The sequence below is a fragment of the Mixophyes fleayi genome, chromosome 4 (assembly GCF_038048845.1).
Source record: "Mixophyes fleayi isolate aMixFle1 chromosome 4, aMixFle1.hap1, whole genome shotgun sequence".
Lineage (NCBI taxonomy): Eukaryota > Metazoa > Chordata > Amphibia > Anura > Limnodynastidae > Mixophyes > Mixophyes fleayi.
The window spans coordinates 115,276,307-115,298,897 of record NC_134405.1 but is presented as its reverse complement, the minus strand read 5'-3'; the positions used below and the strand labels follow the sequence as shown (position 1 = coordinate 115,298,897).

General features: G+C 39.6%; 1 protein-coding gene across 5 annotated transcripts in view; it reads left to right on the top strand.

Moving 5' to 3' along the window:
• Positions 1 to 2,633: 2,633 nt before the first annotated feature.
• The window catches only part of ZNF280D (zinc finger protein 280D), a 63,965-nt gene continuing 44,007 nt past the window's right edge, over positions 2,634 to 22,591 (top strand). The window contains exons 1-8 of one of the 5 annotated variants that reach the window (XM_075208045.1): positions 2,634 to 2,828; positions 5,829 to 5,979; positions 18,946 to 19,011; positions 19,125 to 19,483; positions 19,854 to 19,971; positions 20,515 to 20,730; positions 21,170 to 21,382; positions 21,464 to 21,573. In XM_075208045.1, coding sequence (XP_075064146.1) covers positions 5,835 to 5,979; positions 18,946 to 19,011; positions 19,125 to 19,483; positions 19,854 to 19,971; positions 20,515 to 20,730; positions 21,170 to 21,382; positions 21,464 to 21,573 — 1,227 coding nt within the window. In that variant the 5' untranslated portion in view covers positions 2,634 to 2,828; positions 5,829 to 5,834. Of the gene's footprint in view, positions 2,829 to 2,952; positions 3,220 to 3,636; positions 3,749 to 5,828; positions 5,980 to 18,942; positions 19,012 to 19,124; positions 19,484 to 19,853; positions 19,972 to 20,514; positions 20,731 to 21,169; positions 21,383 to 21,463; positions 21,574 to 22,591 lie in introns of those variants that run through there. The other 4 variants (XM_075208042.1, XM_075208044.1, XM_075208043.1 and 1 more) reach the window with 4 other exon arrangements.

Sequence of the window (22,591 nt, the reverse complement as noted above, 5' to 3'; positions counted from 1 at the left end):
TTTTTATGGAAAGCTCAGGATTGAGTATTCTGTCACAATAGTGTCGCAAGGTGAAAACACAAAATGTGCACTAGGGTGAAGCAAATTCAGGTCCTCCTCAAAAAAGAACGAGCCCCACTATCGCTGACCACTGGAAAAAAAAGATCTCTCAGGGATGTATGTTAGTATACAGAGATTGACGTATTAAAGGTGTAAACATCGGGGGAGAAAACTACATCCCCTAGTATCATCTTGTGGGGGAGATTCGATTATAAAAAAAAAATGCATGATGTGTCTGCGGAACGGCCGTGGAAACACCTTGCGCATATTTTTTTAGTGAAATGCCCACTCATTTTTGCTCGCACCCCATAGAGCTGGGGTGGATATTTTTACAATAATCGAAGCTCCCCCTGTGTCTCACACAGTGTGTATTGGGGAGGGGGGGGGGGCTACTATTACTGATGCTACTATTTTTACAGGCTGCAGTCTAAGGTACAAGTTATTTTATTCAAAATTGTGTATGTGTTGGGTTTTTTTGGGGGGGGGGGGGGGGGGGGGGTGATATAATAAGGTGACACACTCTTTTTGATGTTATTTTGAAAACATTAAAACTCCAAAATTCTAGTTAAGTGTATGCATTCATAAAAACATTCCAACTAGTCCAGTGGTTCCCAAACTTTTGCTGTTCGCGGCATACTTAGAGTCTCCAAATTTTTTCAAGGCACCCCTCCAAAATAATTATTGAGCAGTCCTGTTTTAGAAGTAGTTGGGTCAAAAAATTGTAATAAGTATTTAGGTCAGGACAGAAATACTTATTTAGTTGTATGCAAAAATGCCCCCTCTGCATCCAGACACACTGCCCTCTCTCACACTGCCCCCTCTGCCCTCTGTCCCCCCTTCTCTGCCACGCTGTCCCCCCTCCTCTGCCCTCTCTCACAATGTCCCCCTCCTCTGCCCTCTCACACGCTGTCCCCTCCTCTGCCCTCTCATGCTGTGTCCCCCTCCACTGCCCCTCTCACGCTGTGTCCCCCTCCTATGCCTTGCTGTGCCCCTCCTCTGCCCCACTGTGCTCCTCCTCTGCTCTGTCCCCCTTCTCTGCCCCGCTGTCCCCCTTCTCTGCCCCGCTGTCCCCATCCTCTGCCCCTCTGTCCCCATCCACTGCTCTCTGTCCCCCTTCTCTGCCCTGCTGTGACCATCCTCTGTCCCGCTGTCACCATCCTCTGTCCTCCTCCTCTGTCCCACTGTCACCATCCTCTGCTCTTCTCCTCTGTCCCGCTGTCACCATCCTCTGTCCCCCTTCTCTGTCCCACTGTCACCATCCTCTGCTCTCCTCCTCTGTCCCGCTGTCACCATCCTCTGTCCCCCTCTCACCATCCTCTGTCCCCCTCCTCTGTCCCGCTGTCACCATCCTCTGCTCTCCTCCTCTGTCCCGCTGTCACCATCCTCTGTCCCGCTGTCACCATCCTCTGTCCCCCTCTCACCATCCTCTGTCCCCCTCCTCTGTCACCATCCTCTGCCCCGCTGTCACCATCCTCTGTCCCCCTCACCATCTTCTGTCCCCCTCCTGTCCCGCTGTCACCATCCTCTGCTCTCCTCCTCTGCCCCGCTGTCACCATCCTCTGTCCCCCTCTCACCATCCTCTGTCCCCCTCCTCTGTCCCGCTGTCACCATCCTCTGTCCCCCTCATCTGCCACGATCCCTCTCACTCTGCCCCGAGCCAGCCGCCAGCCATAAAAAAAACAAAACACAGAAACTTACCAATCCGTCGGGCGCCGGGACCCAGCAGCCTCCTCTCTCCTGCAGCTTGTTACTGATGTCGATATTCAGTGACAGCTGCAGGAGAGAGGAGGCTGCTGGGTCCCGGCGCCCGGTGGATTGGTAAGTTTCTGTGTTTTGTTTTTTTTTATGTCTGGCCCGCGGCACCCCAGTGACAGCGCCGCGGCTCCCAGGCACAGTTTGGGAACCGCCGAACTAGTCAATATATCTATAAACAACTGATCAAGGTTTGGTATTTGGAATCCCAAACCAAAAACAAACTTTATTTAGAACCAAACAAAATCTAATCTAACTAATCACTTCAAATCCATGGAATAAAAATTAAAAAAAATATCTGTTTCTATAATGCCATTTATATAAGGTGTAATTGTAAGGTTTAAATTGAGTCCTCTATCTTTTAATATGGGGGGGTGGGGTGATATAATAAGGTGACACTCTTTTTGATGTTATTTTGCAAACATTAACACTCCAAATTTCTAGTTAACTGTATGCATTCAAAAAAACATTCCAACTAGTCAAAATATCTATAAACAACTGATCAAGGTTTGGTATTTAGAAACCCAAACCAAAAACAAACTTTATTTAGAACCAAGCAAAATCTAATCTAACTAATCACTTCCAATCCATGGAATAAAAATAAAAAAAAATATCTGTTTCTATAATGCCAATTATAAGGTTTAATTCTAAGGTTTAAATTGAGTCCTCTATTTTTTAATATATAGCTTTGTACAATTTTATTGTGGTTATTGTACACTTATTACATTTGGATATATGTCGTTTTGTGGCTGTTTATAAAGTCTACAGGATGGTTCTGTGCATGTCACATTTGGCTTTTTCTTCTTCGCACTACGCCTCCAACCTACAAATGGCGCTGTGCCGGGGCAGGACAGCACATGCTCCCCGGCCTGCGCGCCTCCAACACACAGGCTGCCTTGTCCGACCTACCATTACCCAGCATCCACCGCAGCGAGTTCACGCGAACTCCCCGTTAGCAGCCCCAGCGCGGCTTGCAAGCGCGTTATCTGCCAACCTGCCTGAGCCATTCCGCATTCATAGCCGCAATAGCTCACACGGTAAGCCTTCTTTCCTTCCCCGACACAGCCTCCTGCCTCTTGAGGCATTCCTCTAGGCCCCCGCCGGAGTCCCCGGGCTGAAGCACATCGCAGGGGGAGGTGAGGTAAAGACCAGAGATGGTGTGCCGACCATTGCCTGTGTCGGACGCCATCTTTGGTTAGTCGTGCGTGTTTGTTGCTGCTTTTTCTTTCTCCTGCCTAAACAAACAGGCGGCGGAATGTCGGCGGCAGGGTGACGGGTGTGTGTGGGGAAAGGTTAGGAAGCGTCACACGGACGATTTCCTGTAATTAAGCTGAAGTGCGCCTTGTGGCGGCCGCCGCTTGCCCTCGGAGGAGTCCGTGTGGCGGTGTTGGCGCTGCCATACAAAAGGAGGATGGCTGCGAGCGGAAGGTGATGATCTCACCCCTCCCAGGCAGCGGCACCAGTGTGTACACTACCTGCCTCCTTTGTTGACTGCCACATAATTCGCAGTTCATCTGCTGGCAGTCGCTGTAAATAATAATAGTAGTAAATGTGTGACTTGCACAATCTCAGCTGGAGAGGCTATGGAGGAATCACAGTCCCACCCTCACCAGCCTGATCTTACAGGAAACACTGATGGATCGGCTTCATATCGCCAGGAGCAGCAGAGAACATAAAAGGATCGTGAAGGAGTGGCAATATGCCACATTATTCTGAATAAAAGTGGCAACACGAGATTTGTTACGTCATTTCAAATCTTGTCTTGCAATGTCTAAAGTGTTAGAACAAACTGTACACTTAGTTTTTCTGCAATCTGCTCTTGTGCTGCTTGTAGTTGCCAATAAGGATTTGTAGCTTTGTTTTGGAGGTTATCAAAACATTCAGTTTGATGAACTTTTGTGTTCTGCAACACTTTTCCTCCAGTATTTTCACTGAGAAATAACTAAATGTGATTAAGGTAATCTTAATATTTGAAACCTGCCAAACCCCAATAGAACATGTCTCAACCTGATTTGCATCTAACCAGAAGCCAGTCAGTACTTGTTTTTGTCTTTTTAAATACTGTATTTACGTTGCTAAAATCGCGCACAAGCATAGTGTTTCTGTCTTTTTATTTGTTTTCTTCTGGAATATGTATGTACTAAAACTGAAGCTAGATGTAGATTATGAACGCATCTTTTTCTTGACTGCCAATGCTTTTGCAAATGTAAACATTTTGATATCTCACTTGTGAAGGTTCTTACAGTATTATAGAACACTTTAAAGTATTATTTTGCCCATGCGCTTTTTCAAGTATGAGCAGATAATAAGCAAAGTTCTTTTTTGTTTTTGCTGTCAGTAAAGTGCAGCATTAACACAAACAAACTTGGTAAATATTTTTTTATATCTTGACAAATGGCGCTATTGCTGTCTTATTGCCTTTTTTATGCAGTATTACTGGAAGATATATTTAAAGGGACAGAATCATTAATATGGCGGAGAGACCTTTGTTTTACAGCAATATAGGAAGTGACAAGTCGTTGCAACTACGGGGGAAAAGCTACAAGGATGGCAACTGCAGTTCCTAATTGAAAGCTATTTATTTCAACAATAAAAACAATAATTTTGTGCATTATTTTTGAGGAAACTATATTCATTTTAAGTTTTGGTAAAATATTTTTTACACTATTTTTAGTAATCTGTCAGTCAGCCTTTATTCTACACTAGTTATGCCCAAAATAAAATGTCTAAAAAACCACAAATATTGTCGCATACGTGAGTTACAGCTAGTGCGTGGCAGCTGTAATGGTTGCTTGGTTAACCTTTACTTACTGGTTTGCCAGGGTAAATTGTATGACTGCTGCCAAATCATATAAAGCAGCAATCCCATGAAAAAAAATGTTTGTTTGTTTTTTTTTTTGTTTTTTTTTTACATATAAATCACATTGGAAGGCTATTAAATACTTTTTCCTTGGCTTGTTTTTTTCAGGCTGCAGTTAATGATTTATAATTCTGCACAGGGTCATAGGTTGCCATGGCAACGTCATACAGCACATTTGTATTGAGCAGAGGGGCCTTGAACCACCCCTCTGAGCTCTGTATACTGTAAAATCGCCCTCCTCCCCCTTCTGCCTTCACAGTTTCAACAGTATATAATTCGTAGAAGGATATTTTCTTAAAATGTACTTTTAACTTTCTATTTAAAAATTAAAATGTGGGTTTGCTACTTTACAGCTGCACTACCACTTATAAAACATTTTCCTAAGGTTACTCTGCCTCCTCCTCGACGAAGTCCTGGATGCTACTACCCACAGCCTTTCCCAAGGTTCTGCTGTATTACAGAACTGCAAATTTTTTTTTTTTAACCATCTTTTAAAATGTGGAGGGGCTGTTAGCTGGAGGACCAATCACCATCTGCAATATCAAGAGATTTCAGCTTGTTATTAGAGTGCCCCCATAGTTTTTGGCTTTGAGAGATACAGAGGAGCCATAGGAAAAAACAGCTGATGGTCAAGAAAGGGGAGTGGCCACTATAGGAAAAAAAAAATGTTTGAGGTGGTAATATAGCTTTTATTAACTAATACAAAGTTTTTCATTTAATGCAAGGTAATTGTTTTTCAAAAAAAAAAAAAAAATATGCATGAAAATTTGTTGTATTACAAAAACAAACACATTCATTGAAAACTAAATGCCATTTTTTCTGAAACTTGGTAAGAAACTCAAATAAGTCTCCCAGTAACCTTACTAAAATATCCATTTATGCTTTGGGCTGTGTCAGGCTACAATTTTCTGATGTTTGGATTCTTTAAAGCAACAAACCTTGCATCTGCATAACCTACACAACTTAATTATCTTTGGTAATAGTGATTGGATTGGAGATGGCAAAACACGTCTGACATGATAAAACAACAATTCTTTAAGTGCTACTATAATTTAATATTGTACTTTGTTGGTACTTTAGAATTTATTATTTAATTTATTTACTAAGTTGCTTATAAAATGGCTTATTGGAATTTGCCAAAATAGTTTTTTTTTATTCTTTTGTTTTGCATCTTCAGGATAACATGGCTGAACTGTTAATGGAATGTGAGGAGGAAGAGCTCGAACCATGGCAACAAAGAGCTAAAGAAGTTGAAGTAGATGATGATGACGACGACGATGAACCAATCTTTGTTCGAGAGATAAGTGGTTCAAAAACAACCAACACAAGTAATATATATATATATATAACATTTTTTTATTTAAAATTCTATATTAATCCATTAAGGGCATAATGAATTAAAGTATTCCTTGCAAATGGTAGTTTTTATTCTATCTAGTCAATGCAGTATTAGTCAGAGCAGTGTTTTGGGAATGAAACCCTCATGGATATGTGGGAAAGAATAAGCGACCGGCAAATGTAGGCAAGCCTTTCAAGAAGCTTGAAGGGACATTGGACTTGAGAGATGGATCAGTCAGAATGAGTTTCTTGTTTTTCATAATAAGCATAATAACTGCATGCTTGAATGTTAATGAAAAGATACCAGTGAAAGTTGAGTCTACAGATATTAGTTGGGCTGGGATGTTCACAGAAGGGAGATCAGCTGATTTGTGAGGGGATAGGGTAAAGTTAGTAGAATGGGAGGAGAAGACAGTAGGTAGTTCAACTTCATTTGTGGTATCAAATGTGAGGGTGAAGGAAACTTGAGCAGGGTGTTGCTCCAAGAGGATACAGTTTCATGTAGGATCTTGTCATTTGTTTTAATAATTGTTATTTTTTCCCTATTGGAATGAAACTTGCATGTATGGGCAGCATATGTGAACAATCTAAATTCAAATCAAATGTATCAAAGTATAAAATCTTGTAGGTGGAGACAGCAACTGCATGGGATCTTTGGTCATCAGACAATATGGAGAACCTTAACTGCTCAATTTGTCCTACCACAGCCATTGCCAAATAGGCCATGGATCTTGGCTGTTGGTCTAAATGTCAGATCACTATTATGGTGTGGGGACTCTTTTTTTTTTTTTTTTTTTTTTTTTTTTTCCCCAGTTACCAAGGAGTATTTGTTTAGAATATAAACAGAGACAATAACTGAGAACATGAGAGAATGTCTTGTGTAAGCATTGCAACCTCTCTTAATGCTTATTTTCACAATATCGGCATAAAATTCCTTTGGGATTTACTGTGCGGTATGAACTGACACAAATATCGTTCACTCTTATGCATTGTTAACAATGAATGTAGTGACTTATCAAGAGCAGAGCTTATAAATATGAAATGTTATTTAAGATAGATACTAATTGTAGGGTTTGGGGGTGCAATATATTAGGTTTGTGGATGAATTCTATAAATGCTAAAATATGAAGACAACAGAGAACATGGGTCATTTCACATCAAATCAACACAGGGTTTCAAACTGACCGTTTCAGATTGTAATGAAATTTCGTATAATAAATACTGCCAGGGGTGTAAAGAAACAACAATCTTAGTCTGGTATGTACACTGGTTATGAAGTTATATGCCTTTAAAGCTGCATTTTTTAAAAAATTTTTTTTAAAATTGCTCATTTTATACCCCTCTTTATGGGCTTTCATATGATATATACCACAACAGTATATTTCCATAAAAATTTGAACTGTAACATTTTTTTTAAATCAAAACTTTGATTTTCTCAAAAAGCCATATTTTAAACTTTTGAAAACATCTCAAAAATTGTTCATACTGTTAATAAATCTCCAAGTTTTATTTTGGGATCATGATGGGATCATCTGCTACAATAAAGTTTTAGTGATTGATGGAAATTGTATTTATTGAGGCACTACACATCTGAGAAAATCAACAAAACAATATTTTTTTCAGTTTACTTCATTCGAGGAATACTCGTTCCTCTTCAGGTGTGTTTGGGGATGAGATTCTACAGACAATGCCTGCTCCCACTTCTGCGCAGGCTTGCAAATTTAAGTGGAAGATACTCCACATGGAAAGACAATTCAGTAGTGTAGAATAGACCAACTTCTGAACTGCTTCCCTTGGTGGAGCAAATTCAGAGAGCTATGGATTTTTGGGTGGAAGTGGCCCTGGATGCGGTACTGATGGGGGCACAAATATCTGCCTCTGAGGTGGCGGTTTGTCGGACTCTCTGGCTTATGTCCTGGATGGCTAATTTTGAAACTATTCCCTTTTCCAGGGTGTTTTGTTTGGACCTCAGCTTGACACCATTATCAGTCAAGCAACAGGAGGAAAAAGTACCCAAAGAAAGGGTGTCCAGGTTCCAGTCCTTTCGATCTTCAGGCAGGTCTCGAGGACAATACTCATCAGGTCAGTCATCCGCCCCCAGTGATAGTTTGCAGTGTGAGTGCAGCATGGTGGCTTAGTGGTTAGCACTTCTGCCTCACGTCACTGGGGTCATGGATTTAATTCCCGACCATGGCCCTATCTGTGTGGAGTTTGTATATAAATAGATGATGTGTGTCATGTCTGGTCTGCTGGGTGTGCTGCAGCTGTCGGCATACAAGCAGTTGGCGTGACGGGCATTTTGCTCCCTCCAGTGTCGCCTGTGGTGGGAGCCCATCTTCTCTTATTCAGGGGCCTGTGGTTTGTCTTCCACAGATACCTGGGTACAGGGGGTTATGGAGCAGGGATACATGATCGTTCTGCTCAGTTATCCTCCCAGACGATTCTTTACCACAGGGCTTCCTGCATTTCCACAAAAGCGACTGGCTCTGTGAGAGGCCATCCGCTCCTTGATTTCTTTTAGAGTAGTTATTCCGGTTCAGCAATCACAAAAGGTTTTGGGATTTTTTTCAAACCTTTTTCTTGTTCCAAAGCCCAAATGCTCACTCTGACTGGTTCTGAATCTGAAGTCACCCAAGTCAGGGTGTCTAGATTCAAAATGGAATCTTTGCAGTCGATGATTCACCACATTGAACAGGGGGAGTTCATGGTAGCTATAGACATCAAGGATTCCTATGTACATGTTCCCATCTGGAAGGGTCATCAGTCCCTCCTCAGGTTTGTTGTTCAGTCACAGCACTACCAATTTCAGGCTCTTTCTTTGGTCTGGCCACAGCCCTGCGAGTCTTTAACAAGATCATGGCGGTCATTACTGCGCTGTTGATGTCTAAGGGGATTACAATCTTTCTTAAGGCAGCGTTTTTAGTGCTCCTCCTGTCTCATATCCAGATAGTGACACAGACTCTGGAATCCCACGGTTGGATTCTCAACTTGAAAAAATCTGAGTTAAACCCAACTCAACGGATGATCTTTTTCGGACTTGGACACCTGACAACAGCGGGTGTTTTTATTCCTTGGCAAGATTCCGGCCTTACAGAAAATGATCTCCTTTGGCTGCCAAACAGACCTCTGCATTTCGGCATGAGAGTCCTGGGCAAGATGGTATCAATTTTTGAGGCGGTCCAGTTTGCTCGGTTTCATGCACTAGAGTTTCAACTGGAACTCCCGGCGAAATGGAACAAATCCGATCTGAATCTGTCTGGCCATGTGTTCTAATTATCTCCATTCTTGATATGGGATTGGACCTTGATCGCAACGTATGCCGGCCTTCGGGGTTGAGGTACTGTCTCTTCATGCTCACTCTCAGGGTCTTTGGAACTTTAAGGAATCCAAACTTGCAATCAATGTATTGGAACTGCGGGCAGTGTGTTATGCTCTAATTAGTGCTGAGCATTTCTTGCAGGAAAAGGTGGACAATGCCATGGTGGGGGCATACCTCAATCACCAAGGCGTCTTTATTCCAGGGATAGAAAATTGGGAAGTCCATTTTCTCAGCAAGCAGACTCTGCATCCCGGCAAATGGCCCCTCCATCTAGAGGTGTTTCACTAGTTGGCAGACAGGTGGGGGTCATCCGGACATTGACATGATGGCGTCTTGGTTGAACTACAAGGTCCACCTCTTCTGTTCCCGGGCGAGAGATCCTCTGGCTTTATTGGTAGACGCCATGTCCGTGCCTTGGCGGTACCGCTTAGTTTCCCTTTTCCCTCTGGTAGTTATGCTTTTGAGGGTGTTGAACAAGGTAACCTTCTAGTGGTGCTCGATTGGCCTTGGATGGCCTGGTACACCGATGTTCTCTTCAAGCAACTGTAGCATTGGCACAATGAATACTACAAAGTCAATGGGAAAGAAGTGCTTCGATTGTAAGCTTACAAGCAGGGCCTACTCACCTCTCTGTTTACCCAGTATTGTTTATTACTATGTTTGTTTCCAATTGTAAAACGCTTCCGAATTTGCTGATGCTATATAAATACATTTTTGATAAGAGAAAGTGGGTCTCGGCAAAGTTCTAAGAATTAAGAGGTGATCGGACAGGTTTAATAGTTTGTGATGATGATTTTAGGAAAATCAATTCTTTAATCGGACAAGCAAGCTACACATGGCTCCTAGATTTAGCAGTATATTGCACAGGCAGACAGCAATACACTGAGCATGACAGATACAAGTATCGGCAGTAGTGGACCTATTTGTTACTCTCAATAAAAACTTGCTGGTGTTTCAATGATGTAAACGATGAACACTAGATATTTTATAATATATGATTAGCATATCCACTTAAAGAAACTACAAGGAAAATCTAGAAAATTCAGTCATGACTAGTAAAAATATGATTAGTGTAAAATCATTAAATTAAGTGGACTATGCTATCAAATATTAGATCTTCTACATATGAATTATAAGGATTGATAGATCCAGCTGTGTATTCTGATTGCACGTATCTGCTTGGTCAGCATAACTCTACTTGAGCGGTTAGTCTGCTGTCGTCTCACCAGATACCTCTCGGACAATTCCCTCCTCGACCCTCTCCAATCTGGTTACCGCCCACTCCACTGAAACTGCCCTGGCCAAAGTCACCAATGACCTCCTATTAGCCAAATCCAGGGGTCACTTCTCCTTACTCATCCTCCTTGACCTCTCCACGGCCTTTGACACCGTGGACCACCCCCTCCTTCTGCAAACTCTTCTCTCTCTCGGCCTCTCTGGTTCCCTCCACGCCTGGTGCTGCTCTTACCTCGCCAACCGCACCTTCTCTCTCTACGTCTGGCTCTTCCTCCACCCCACTCCCGGTAGGAGTCCCCCAGGGCTCTGTCCTTGGCCCCCCTTTTCGCTCTACACTTCCTCCCTTGGTGCTCTCATCTCCTTCTTTGGTCTTCAGTATCACCTTTTATGCTGACGACATTCAACTCTACATCTCTGCTCCTGATCTCTCTTCCACCTTCTCTCTCGTGTATCTGACTGCCTCTCTGCCAACTTCTGGATGTCCTCACGCTTTCTCAAAATTAACATCTCTAAAACTGAATTCATTGTCTTTCCTCCCTCCAGACTCCCGTCCCACCACAACATCTCTATCGTTGTTAATAACACAACCATCCCCTCTGTCACCCAACTCTGTTGCCTGGGTGTCACCCTTGACTCCTCTCTCTCTTTTGCCCCCCACGTCCAATCCCTTGCCCAAGCCTGTCGCTTCCAACTGCGCAACAGCGCCCGCATCCGACCCTTCCTCTCACAAGACGCCACCAAAACCATCATCCACGCACTCATCATCTCCCGCCTTGACTACTGCAACCTTCTCCTCACTAGCCTCCCCCTCTCTCATCTCGCCCTCCTCCGCTCTGTACTTAATGCGGCTGCTAGACTCCTCTTTCTCTCATGCCGCTCCTCTTCTGCCTCCCCTCTCTGCCATGCCTTACACTGGCTCCCTTTACCCTACAGAATCCTCTTTAAACTCCTTACCACCACTTGCAAAGCTCTCTCCCAGTCTACTGCCCCCTATATCACTAACCTCCTCACCATTCACACTCCTGCCCGCTCCCTGCGCTCGGCAAATGACCGTTGCCTCTCCTCCACTCTTTTCACCTTTTCCCACTCCAGAATCCAAGACTTCCAGTGCTGCCCCCCTTCACTGGAATGAACTCCCTCGTTCCATCCGCCTCTCTCCTACTCTGTGCTCCTTCAAACGTGCGCTGAAAACCCACCTCTTCTGCTCCGTCTTTACTCCATATGTCTGCCCAGAGTTTCTGAAGCATTGGTACTTTGTGTTTATTGTTCTGTTTCACCCTGTATGGCCTACTGTTTGTACTATGTACGGTACCTTGTGGCACAAAACAAATAGATGATGATAACTCCATATTCGCAAAAGAAAACTGATGATATGACCTGCAAATTAAATAACACTCTCGATAGATGAGAAGAAAATAATACAATATTGATATCTGTGTATTTAGTTGTTTTTTTTTGTTTTTGTTTTTTTTTTTTTATCATGTTCTTTCACGTGACACTCTTATTTCAATGGTTTTATCTAAATCATTATATTTGAAATAAAATTGAATAAAGTTGTTGTTAATCTTTTATAATTAAAAATCTACCAACAATAAAACAAATTCATCGGTCTGTGTGTATATTATATTTAAAAAAAAAAAAAAGAAGAAATTCCCTCCTACACTCTTATGATAGAAAGGTGTCAGAGCACAAAGTGCATTGCAACTGGCTGCATATGTGGCTGTGTAGCTTCATACACCAGTCAGTGCCCATGCGTACCCCTGTCCACCGAAAAAAGGGCCTACAATTGGCACGTGATCGCCAGACCTGGACAATGGAGCAGTGCAAGAAGGTTACCTGGTCTGATGAATCATGGTTTCCTTTATACCATGTGGACGGCCGGGTTCGTGTGTATCGTTTACCTAGGGAAGAGATGGCACCAGGATTCACAATGGAAAGAAGGCAATCCAGTGGGGGTAGTGTGATGCTCTGGAAAACCTTGGGTCCTGTCATTCATCTGAATGCTCATTTGACACGTACCACTTTCTAAACATTGTTGCAGACAAAATACACCCCTTCATGGCAACTGTATTCCCTGATGGCAGTGGGCCCCTCTCAGCAGAATATTGCACCCTGCAACACTGCAAAAAAAATTCAGAAATGGTTTGAGGAACAAGATAAATAGTTTAAAGTGTTGACTTGGCCTCCAAATTCCTCAGATCTCAGTCCGATTGAACATCTGTGGGATGTGGTGGAAAAACAAGTCCGAGCCATGCAACGACAGGTCAGAGCTGTTTTGGCAACATGAAGGGGACCTACGCAATATTAGACTGGTGGTTTTAATGCTGTGACTGATCTGTATATAGCACAAAATGCATTTTTTTGTATACATACAATCCAGAACTAGGAGGTATACATAACATAATGGGAGCAGCAACCTGATATTAGAAATAAAATAACTTTGAAGGAAATATTACAGTAGCTACCATGTTGTAGCTGATGAAGATGAATAGAAGGAAAAGAACAGCCTATGTTGGAAAGTGTGCCTTAGGGAAAAAAAAATGATTTGCTTTGTCACAAATCCAAAAGATGTTTAGCTAATTGTGCAAGCTGTAGACCCATATCCATTTGGAACTTGGATGTTAAATCCCATATTAGACTGTTGCTTGGTTCTGCCCATCACAAATGTTAAGGTGGATTAATTTGGTTGCATCACATAGTGGGGTGTCCTCAGTGTCTTGATTCTGGGCATACCCAACCAACAAGACCAGCTGTAACATTTTAATTATGCTATATTATTTTTTTTCGTGCCATATCTGGGACCTTGGTAAAACACATTTTTAAATTATCTGTCTACCTTAACTTCACTTTGGAAAATTCTTGATTTTTCTTTTGGGTTTCTCCAACCATGCTTTCTCCAATGGTAAAATAACAAGGGCATTAGGTTAGTTGGAAAGCGGGGTTTGTGCCTCTTTTGTCCAACTTACAGCAGAAGTAAGAGATGTAGGGTGCATGAGTCCTTTTGAATACCTCCTAGTTATACACTTTATCAGCCCTTGTCCAAGAAAAGAAATTTCCAGGTTTCAATTTTCTTTTGAAATTATATTTTATTTTTTATTTATATTTATGTTCTCTAAACTAGCAACTCTTACATATGAAGATAGATGGGAAGACTATTTGGCAGGTCACCAGACTCCTTTGACATAATAGAAAGATAGCCACATCCTCTATTAGTAGAAGAAAATGTGTATACAATGTATTACAGATGGTATATCTTCCCTGCTAAGCTCCAAAAAATGTGTATATTTGTTGTAGAAATTGCGGACAGGTTATAACCCCCTCCCCTTATCTCATGGACCACCTCCAAGATTTCTGCTTTCTGGTGGGAAGTAGCATCATCATGTGACCCACACCAAAGTATCCTTTTTTTTTTTTTTTTTTTTTTTAAATGTAGTGGGCCTACCAGTAGAACGGATTCACAAGAATGCAGACAAGCTAGACTCCCGGATTTCAAGCACAGCTAGATGTCTGGGGGCATATCATTAGAAACAAACTAAAGCTCCACATCTGTCATTGCTTTAGCAATATTGGGCATGTGGTGGCTATGAAGAAAATCGCTGCTTATTTAAAAATTAACAAAACTCAGAATTTTGTTCAAGTTTGGGACTTTGGTTCCTGTTTAACGGAAATACACACCAAACCTGTTCCGGAATCTTTTCAGCAGATTGTTATAAGAGAGGAAGATCATAGATCTGATGGTAAATTGTGTAGGTGTGTATGCATGAATCTGCATGCTCAGAGACTTTCAAACGTTCTAGAAAATGCTTCTGAAGTAGAATGGCATAAGTATACCCAGCAGTTGGAGTACTCAATGACCATTATATAGTTCTTCATTTCTTTTTGTTGCACGTGAAACTGCAGAAGCATAATGACAGTGCTATTCCATCTTGTGTCCTCCTTTATCAACTTATGTAATGGCAATGTTTTCTAGCCTAAAATCTATGTAACATGTTAGCTGTACTGACTGTATGGGTTACATTTTTATGTTTATTTTTGCTTGTGACAGCAAATTTTGCATGTCATTAACAAATCTCTTTGCACACCTGAAGTACTGCATGCAAAGGGGAGAGGTGGCGGCTGTGAGCCTTGGACATAAAACTGGGGAGAAAATTGCAAACCTACCCTACTTTATTAACATCACAACCACGTTGTAACTAAGTACAAGCTTTACATTTTTATTTTTTGTTAATGTATGGTAGCAATTTCCAAATCCATTTTCTTTGTATGATGTAACGGTTACAGTTTTAAAAATTCTAAAGGAGTCATTGTGTTAGATTTTATACTGTATATAAAAAAAAAATCAAAGGAAAATATAAATTTAGGCATTTAAAACAGCCTCACTATTGAGTTTGAAGAATACAAAATTCTCATGCTATATATTTGTATAGACTAGTGTGAAAGTAAAATTGAGCATGAACATTCTACCAATACTTCCAAAATCTACCTTGTCCATGGCTCTTGTCTAAGGTGATTCACTTCTTGATGTGCAGTTGAACAGACTATTTTGTTTACTTTTTTCTTTCTTTTTTTATTGGCACTTTTTTTTTTTCTTAAGTTGTGTAGGTTCTTGTTTCGATACTTCCTGGCAGACATTACAGCTACAACAGAACTTTTTCACTACTTGTATCCCTTTGCTTATCCTTCAAATTATCAATTTACAGTGTATCATCGCTATTACACCTGACTTGTCTGACTTCGTCACAGCCAGAGATACTATGACCAATCTTAAAACTAGCTTCTTATCACTGTGTCACGGAAGGGCAATGCAATGGCTGTAATAATATCACCACCACTACCACCAAACTAATCGGAAGCACTGTCTGATGTTTGCCTTGGAATAATAACTGGGGAGAAAATGAGACACTAACTGTTTCTTCACCATCTTTATCATCCTAACATTTTTATTATTTTCTTTACTGATTAAGATTAAAAACAATAATTTATTTTCACTGCCAGTTCAGTGTTTTGTTTTATTTTTGAAATCTTTGATCAGTGTGCTTTGTGTTAATGCAAAGAAAGTTTGTGCTACCGCACCAACTATAGGATTATCACCCAGTTCAGATAATCATACCCATATAGATGATTATATATCAATTGTTCTCTGGATTAATGTCTGGGGTGCAACCTTGAGGCTTACAATATAATGGTGAATCGAAAAGAGAAAAGCAAAAGCTTGTAAGAGATTAGGTGCACAAAATCCTCTAATGATGATTTTTAAATTAAGGGCATCCGTCTAAAACATAACTTTTATTAATCTATCTAAAAAAGCGAAATATGAGGATAATATATATTGCAATAAAACAAATAAAAATAAAATAGGACTGGGTGCACTTGTACTAACACCTATATAATCCAACCACGGATTTATATGTTACAGAGGTTTTTATAATGTAGTTAATATGCAGGTATAAGGCAATCGGGTGCCATGTGGTCTGTAGTGAGTGTACTGATAAACAGGTTCACTATAGGTATATGTATATCTCCCTCTGTGCCTATTATGTATTGGATCCGTTATGAAGTATTCCTAAATTTAGGATGCCAAAATATCCTACTGGCACTACGTTTAGATAGGATAGTATATACCGATGGCTAGATCCCATAGGTCACGTTAACACAGCTTTTAGCCCTCATGAACCGTTCATCTATATCAGCGGGTATTATATGTGAAATCTGCCTGTCAGCAGACTCCGATTGCATGCTATCCGAATAACGCTGTCCCTTGATGAAGGCTGGTTAAGGGGAGTGTATTGCTGCCTGCCTAGTAAGATTCCTCTCTGGGCTTACAGGGGTTCCTGCATAAACAAATTCCTCTAAATCAACAATACAAATGCATTCAGCTGTAACTCCCATGCGCGTTTCGCTGTAAGTTGCTTAGTCAAGAGTGCTTTGTGTTTAATATCAGAGACACTTCATGAGGAGATTATGGCCTTATTTTCGGGTGCTGGTTCAATCGTTTAATGCAACCGATGTGTAAGTCAACTTGTTCTATGTAACGGAGCACATTTTAGTGTGACTGGTTTTTTCTTTAAACTCCATAAAGGCTAGATGGGTTTCAGGTTTGGCTACATAAAGTAGCAGTACAGCAGCTGCAGCCCTTTAAGTTTTTTTTAAATTTTAGCCAGTGACTCCTCCACATCCAAGTTGTGGGACTGCACTTTTATCATACTCTCTGTTTTGGCGTCTCTAATGTTAATAGGAGAAACAATCATAATTGGGTGGTGAAACCATAAATAATGACTGCCTAACATCTCACAATAATTACAGAATGGATTTTAAAATATCACAGAATGAATACACAGCACTTCTCACAGTGATCAATAGGTATGTTAGCCAGTAGGTTAAAATCAAATAATTAACAAGAGTGACATTTTAGTACACTGAATCAGGATCAAATACATTGTATGAATTTCAGCTGCTGTACTTTTACAGCTGTGCTTTAGCTTTGCTGTCTTGAACTTAAGCATCACTAAATTGCTGTACATGGTCTGTGGCAGAGATTTTGACTTGGCAGCACCTTGCAACTGACCATAGACAACCCTGTCTGTAAAAGTTGTTTTGTTCAACAGATCCTAGAAATTCTCACAGCTATCAAAAGGTGTACTAGCCAATGGCAAATAAATTTAATAGCCAGTATTGGTACTACTAAGTCTGATATATTAAAGATCAAATTGTGTGCATTTCAGCTGCTGTTTATTATTATTGACATGCTTAGTTTTGCTAGTCCCAATCCAACTACGTCATGGTGGAGAGAATTAACTGTCATTGTCCCAGCTGTATTTCTAGACTAAATTCTGCTAAACTAAAGAAAAAATACTGATTAATGATTGGGCAAATGTCCATTTGTGTAGCGTATCTTGCATGAAATAGCTCTGTACATTGCCCAGAAACAGACATAGCACTATTGCATGCAATTCATATCTGAACACAAATGACTCAACTGATACGACTTGAGAGGTGGAAAGGGGGAGGGGCCATGTACAGTAGGGATGTTACAACGCAAATGCAGCCAGATCAGTTCCTGTGTATGCTGTAAGAACGCTTGGTTTCACCAATATGTTTTGCACCCACTGCAGGGCAGATGTAAATGCTGATTGATAGTGATGATGGACACGGCATAATCTTTGATTTAAGAATTACTTATGTGAGCCACTAGCTATCGCAGAACAAGTGTGTGTGCAACTAAGACTATAAAAACATTGTATGTACAGTATGCACTGAAAGAATCTTTATATAATGTAAAAATGTATTTATTATATAAATGATTATACTGTTGACTGTTTTTTTTAAAAAAAAAAATTGATAAAATAAGTTTTATGCATTCTGCTGTAGCTTTTTAATGTTCTTATGCATGTGCATATACTGCAGTCTGTTCCTTGTGTCTGCTTATGGCAAGTACTGTTTAGACAGATCGTACTTGCTCCCGGATTCAAATTGAAACAACATATATTGAGATAAGCTTTGATTGTAATCTGGTTGGAATTACACTCATTTTCTGTGCTTTTTATAAATGCAACTCCTATGCATGTTGCATTTCAGACATGAATTGGGCCCATAGTGTATAATCGCATATTGGGGGGAAAAAAGCGTAACTTTAAAGTTTATTTTGCCTGGACTTTGGATTGCTACAAAACTATCTGTTTGCTAAAATTTTCATTGTAGCTTTGCTCATCTCTACATATGACTATAGAGATCCTAAAAAAAAAAAAAAACATGGTTCTGTCTAGGAAATTTAAAAGAAAAGGAAGGGCTTTGAACGAAAAATAATCGTTTCACACCAAAGAAAATGTAAAACATTCTTGTTTTCTCAGTTTACGGTTTTGTGATTATTTACTTGTTTGAGTATTATAAACAAATTGTAGGTTTAACAGATGGTGATGTGATATTTTTCCAAGTTTGATGGGAAGTAATTGACATGCTTTCATTTTGGTAGTTGATGGTTTGGTTTTTTTTTTGGTTTTTTTTTTTACAAATCTCCATGGCCATTTAGTTGTTGACTTCAGGCATTGGTGGGTTTTTTTTTTTTTTTTGCCCGATGAGTAAAAAACATAAGTATTTGATTACATGTACAACATACATTGATAAGTTATGGTAAGATATGAAAAAGTACTGTGTTAAAATGCTACGATTGCTGTATGAAAACTTCATCTTTGATGTTTAGTTGCCATTCACAATGGGTTAAAATGCATTGATCAATTTTTCCAGTTTCAGCAATAACGAATTCACAAACTAATGCAGTTTGTAACAATTTGTATTACTTTGTTCCTGATAAACTGAAAGAAGTCATTGTAAACTGCTTTTTAATAGTCTTGTGGCTTAAAACATTTTTTTTGTTTACACAATTGATTTTCATCTTTTTTAGCAGGCAATACACCTGGAGCCAAGCCTGGTTCATTTGCAGTGGTTGAGAATGGGACACCTACTAGAGGAGGTAGTTGAGATAGCTATATTTTTTTTATTTGTTTTTTCTCTCCCTAATTTGTGTGTTTTTGTTTTTTTGTTTTATATATTGCTTATATGGATTTCACTTTCCTCTTTATATAGGAACAAATACATTTCAGACATTAAGTAACCACTACAAGCCCCCTGCTGCATCACCTTCTGTTACTCAACCAGCCTCGCCTGTGTATATACCTGTTACTAGACCAGTAACCAGTTCTGCCGTTGTTCAACCATTGCCAAGACTGGTTGGCATGCAAGAACCAATAAGGAGATCCCTCCCTGGATGTTTACCAGCACAACAAGCACCTAGGGCAAATCTAATTATGCAGCCTGTTTGTAGACCTATGACGTTTACGTCAAACACTTTGCCAGTATGTCGAAACGTCACGTTTCCTACCATGTCGCAACCAGCTCTTAGACCTGTTGCCACCATTGCTGCACAGCCAGTTGTATTAAACCAGGTAACTGTCTGACGAAGTTTTATATCTAGTTATATAGGATAAGTTGAGTTTTATATGTGATGCAGATGTATATAGAAATTGTTTTGGAAGCATTGGTTTTCGTTGAAAAACATTTGAGTACATAAATGGTTTTGTTAAAGGTAGCCATATGTGTGTAATCTAAACTTCAACATTTGGTGCAAAAATGTTATTTTTAACAAATTTGTGCTAGTTTATTCTGGAGTTTTATTTTGTAGGTGATATTTATTTGTGTTTGAAAGTTTTTGATAGCAAATCATGTATTTGTAAGTTTATAAATCTAGTTACATGAGCTGTCACGCACCTTGTTTTATTTAGCATATATGTATATATTTATTTTTTTCCCTCACAGGGTTACATTGTGAACTCGCCCCAGGTTTCAGCTAATAATTCTCCTAACGTAATGTATGCCTTGCGACAGAGTACTCCATTATCACAATACCAGGGTGTGCAAACACTTACTGCAACAGGTTTGTGTTCATTTGAATTATTTAAAGTTTGCTTCACAGTTTAATACTTACAACTGATTTACATTTTTTTCTATACTTATAGCTGGTGTGTCAAAAAGTGTTTATGGTGTAGTTGCACACAAGACAGTAACAACCAAATGTTAAAGCATTTTTCCTCCTTATTTTACTCTTGTGCTAAACTAGCTGACAAATCGCACATGGTTAGCTGGCACACCCATGTGAAAACAGGAATCACTGATGTATATGGCCATAAAATGCATGGGGTAAAGATGTTGCATTGGATGTCACATGCAAGACATACATATGTAAATAACTCCTAAGTGAATGCCTGCTGTCCTGCAGAAATGCTAAATAGCTGGAGAAAACAAAATCACTAACCTTGTTAGATTTACTACATCCTGGCAGTACATCTTATGTTCTAGCCTTTCATTAATATGTGATGGTTTGTGGCTTGGGAATAATGTGTATTTATGTGATACATTCCTTATTATGTGTATGTCCTTAGTATTTTGTTGGTAAACCCTAGTGTTATGTTTGTTACAGGAAGTTCTACTCCATTAGCTCGACCACTCCAACCATTACCCCAAATCCGCCCTGTTTCAACTCCAACAAGGACAGCTCCCACTTATATTCATAGGCCTACTCCTCCAATCCCATCGGTGACTCAAAACAACATGAACCTAGTACCAGTACTACAGCAGCCTTTACTACAGAATTCCCAGAAAATCCAACAAACTATCCTTACACAAAGCTCTGCAGGTATAAGAATGGTTTACACAACTTTAAAGGAAAATACATTTTCCATAATTTTTGTCATTGACACATTACCGCTTTCGGTAGCCCATAAACTGCAGCAAATTGCAACACGCATAGCAAAGGATTCTATGAAGGTGAAAATTGGGTCAATTTAATTTAAGCATGGATTGATGTGCTTAGAAAAGTTGCAACAATATATAGAGATAGATATATATATATCCTTTATGACAATGCTATATTAAGTATTGTTTTTTTTTGTTTTTTTTTTTAAAATACAGATTAGGGCTTTCATAGTGATATAACCTACTTTGGATCCTCCAACCTTTATTGTCAGAGTTTTTTTTTTTTTTGTTTTCTTTTTGTGTTTTTTTGCTATTAAATTATTAAGATAAAGAATCCTGGATTCAAAACTCTAAATCGTTTTGTATGTTTTTTCCTTAAGGAAATATTGGGCGCAATGAAAGTACATTAATGGAAAAACGATCAGCTCCTCTTGAAAATATCAGTGTTTCACCAAAAAAAACAAAACCCAATGAGAATGTAGTAAATAACAGGCTGGTTGCAGCATCTACTACATCATCTACTACAGTATCCTCTTCAATGTCTTCACCTGTGAGACAACCAGCAACTCAGTCCCAAAATACGCCTGCAAAAGGTATTTTAAAAAAACATGTGCATGAATATTTGCTTGAATAAATTAATGGTTAATGATGGTCTTCTGTTTAAAAATTCATAGGCATCGGTTCCGGAACAACTCCAGTTAAAAATGGAACACCATTCCCTCAGGCTTGCCCAAAGTGCAACATACACTTTAACCTCTTGGAACCTATGAAGAAACACATGACGGTAATGACAGTCTTTGTATTTTGATTAATTCCTGTAAACTAAAATTTAGAATCTGACTTATCATTAAGGATTTAAAGTGGGAAAACCTGAGCATATTAATAATTTTGTTTTGATGTAATCTTAAGTTCTGGATTGCTGGTGATAAGTGAGAATTCAATTAGCTAGTAATTTAATATAAAGTATACTCAAATTGATGTTCCCCAGTTTTAAAAGAGAAATTTATCCAGATAAATAAAGAAAATGTTTGCGCTTGCACAGGACTGTTTAGAGTTGACTAAATTAGTAATTTTATACCCAATATGCACATCAGTTTATCAAACACCCCGTCATCCATTTTTTTTTTTTTTACTGCATAAACTGTTGATTGTGGTAGTAAAGGTCAATCAAGCAAGTATCATATTAATTAACTGGTTAAACTGAAAGAAAATCTCCCAAGCCCCTCTTACCCTGCTATTGTGCATAATATCTCCATGATACCAGATTTTGTTCACCACATACAACAAATTCTGGTTTCCTTGTAAACTGTATTTAAGATAAAGGGCCAGTACTGATGTGAGTTCCCTGTATAGCGCTGCGTAATTCGTGGTGCCATATAAATATCTGATAAACAAGTATAATTCAGTGTTGTACAGTACATTTTCTATCATATTGGTGATTGGAGAGGAGTAGAGAGAAGATGGTGTCTGTGGATATTCGTCTTTCTACTTCATACAGACAAGTGCAGGTTAACAATTGTGAAGGGGGGGTTTGAAGAAATGTTTAGTAGTATTTTCTCATAACTAGGAGTTTGCAAGTCTGGAGCTTACCTTCAAAAAGAGAGTTTCATGTTCGAGAGTGTTATGTAGACCAAAGAGACAATGTTCAACTCTTTGGAGCAAAGAATACACCGATTCTTTTAATGCTTAACTCATTCTGGTGCAGTGCTTGCTTATTTTACCATTTCTTTATATCAATGTTGATAGAAAATCCCAAAATGAACAATGAGATTTATGTTTTACTTGTTGATTTGTTTTGCATT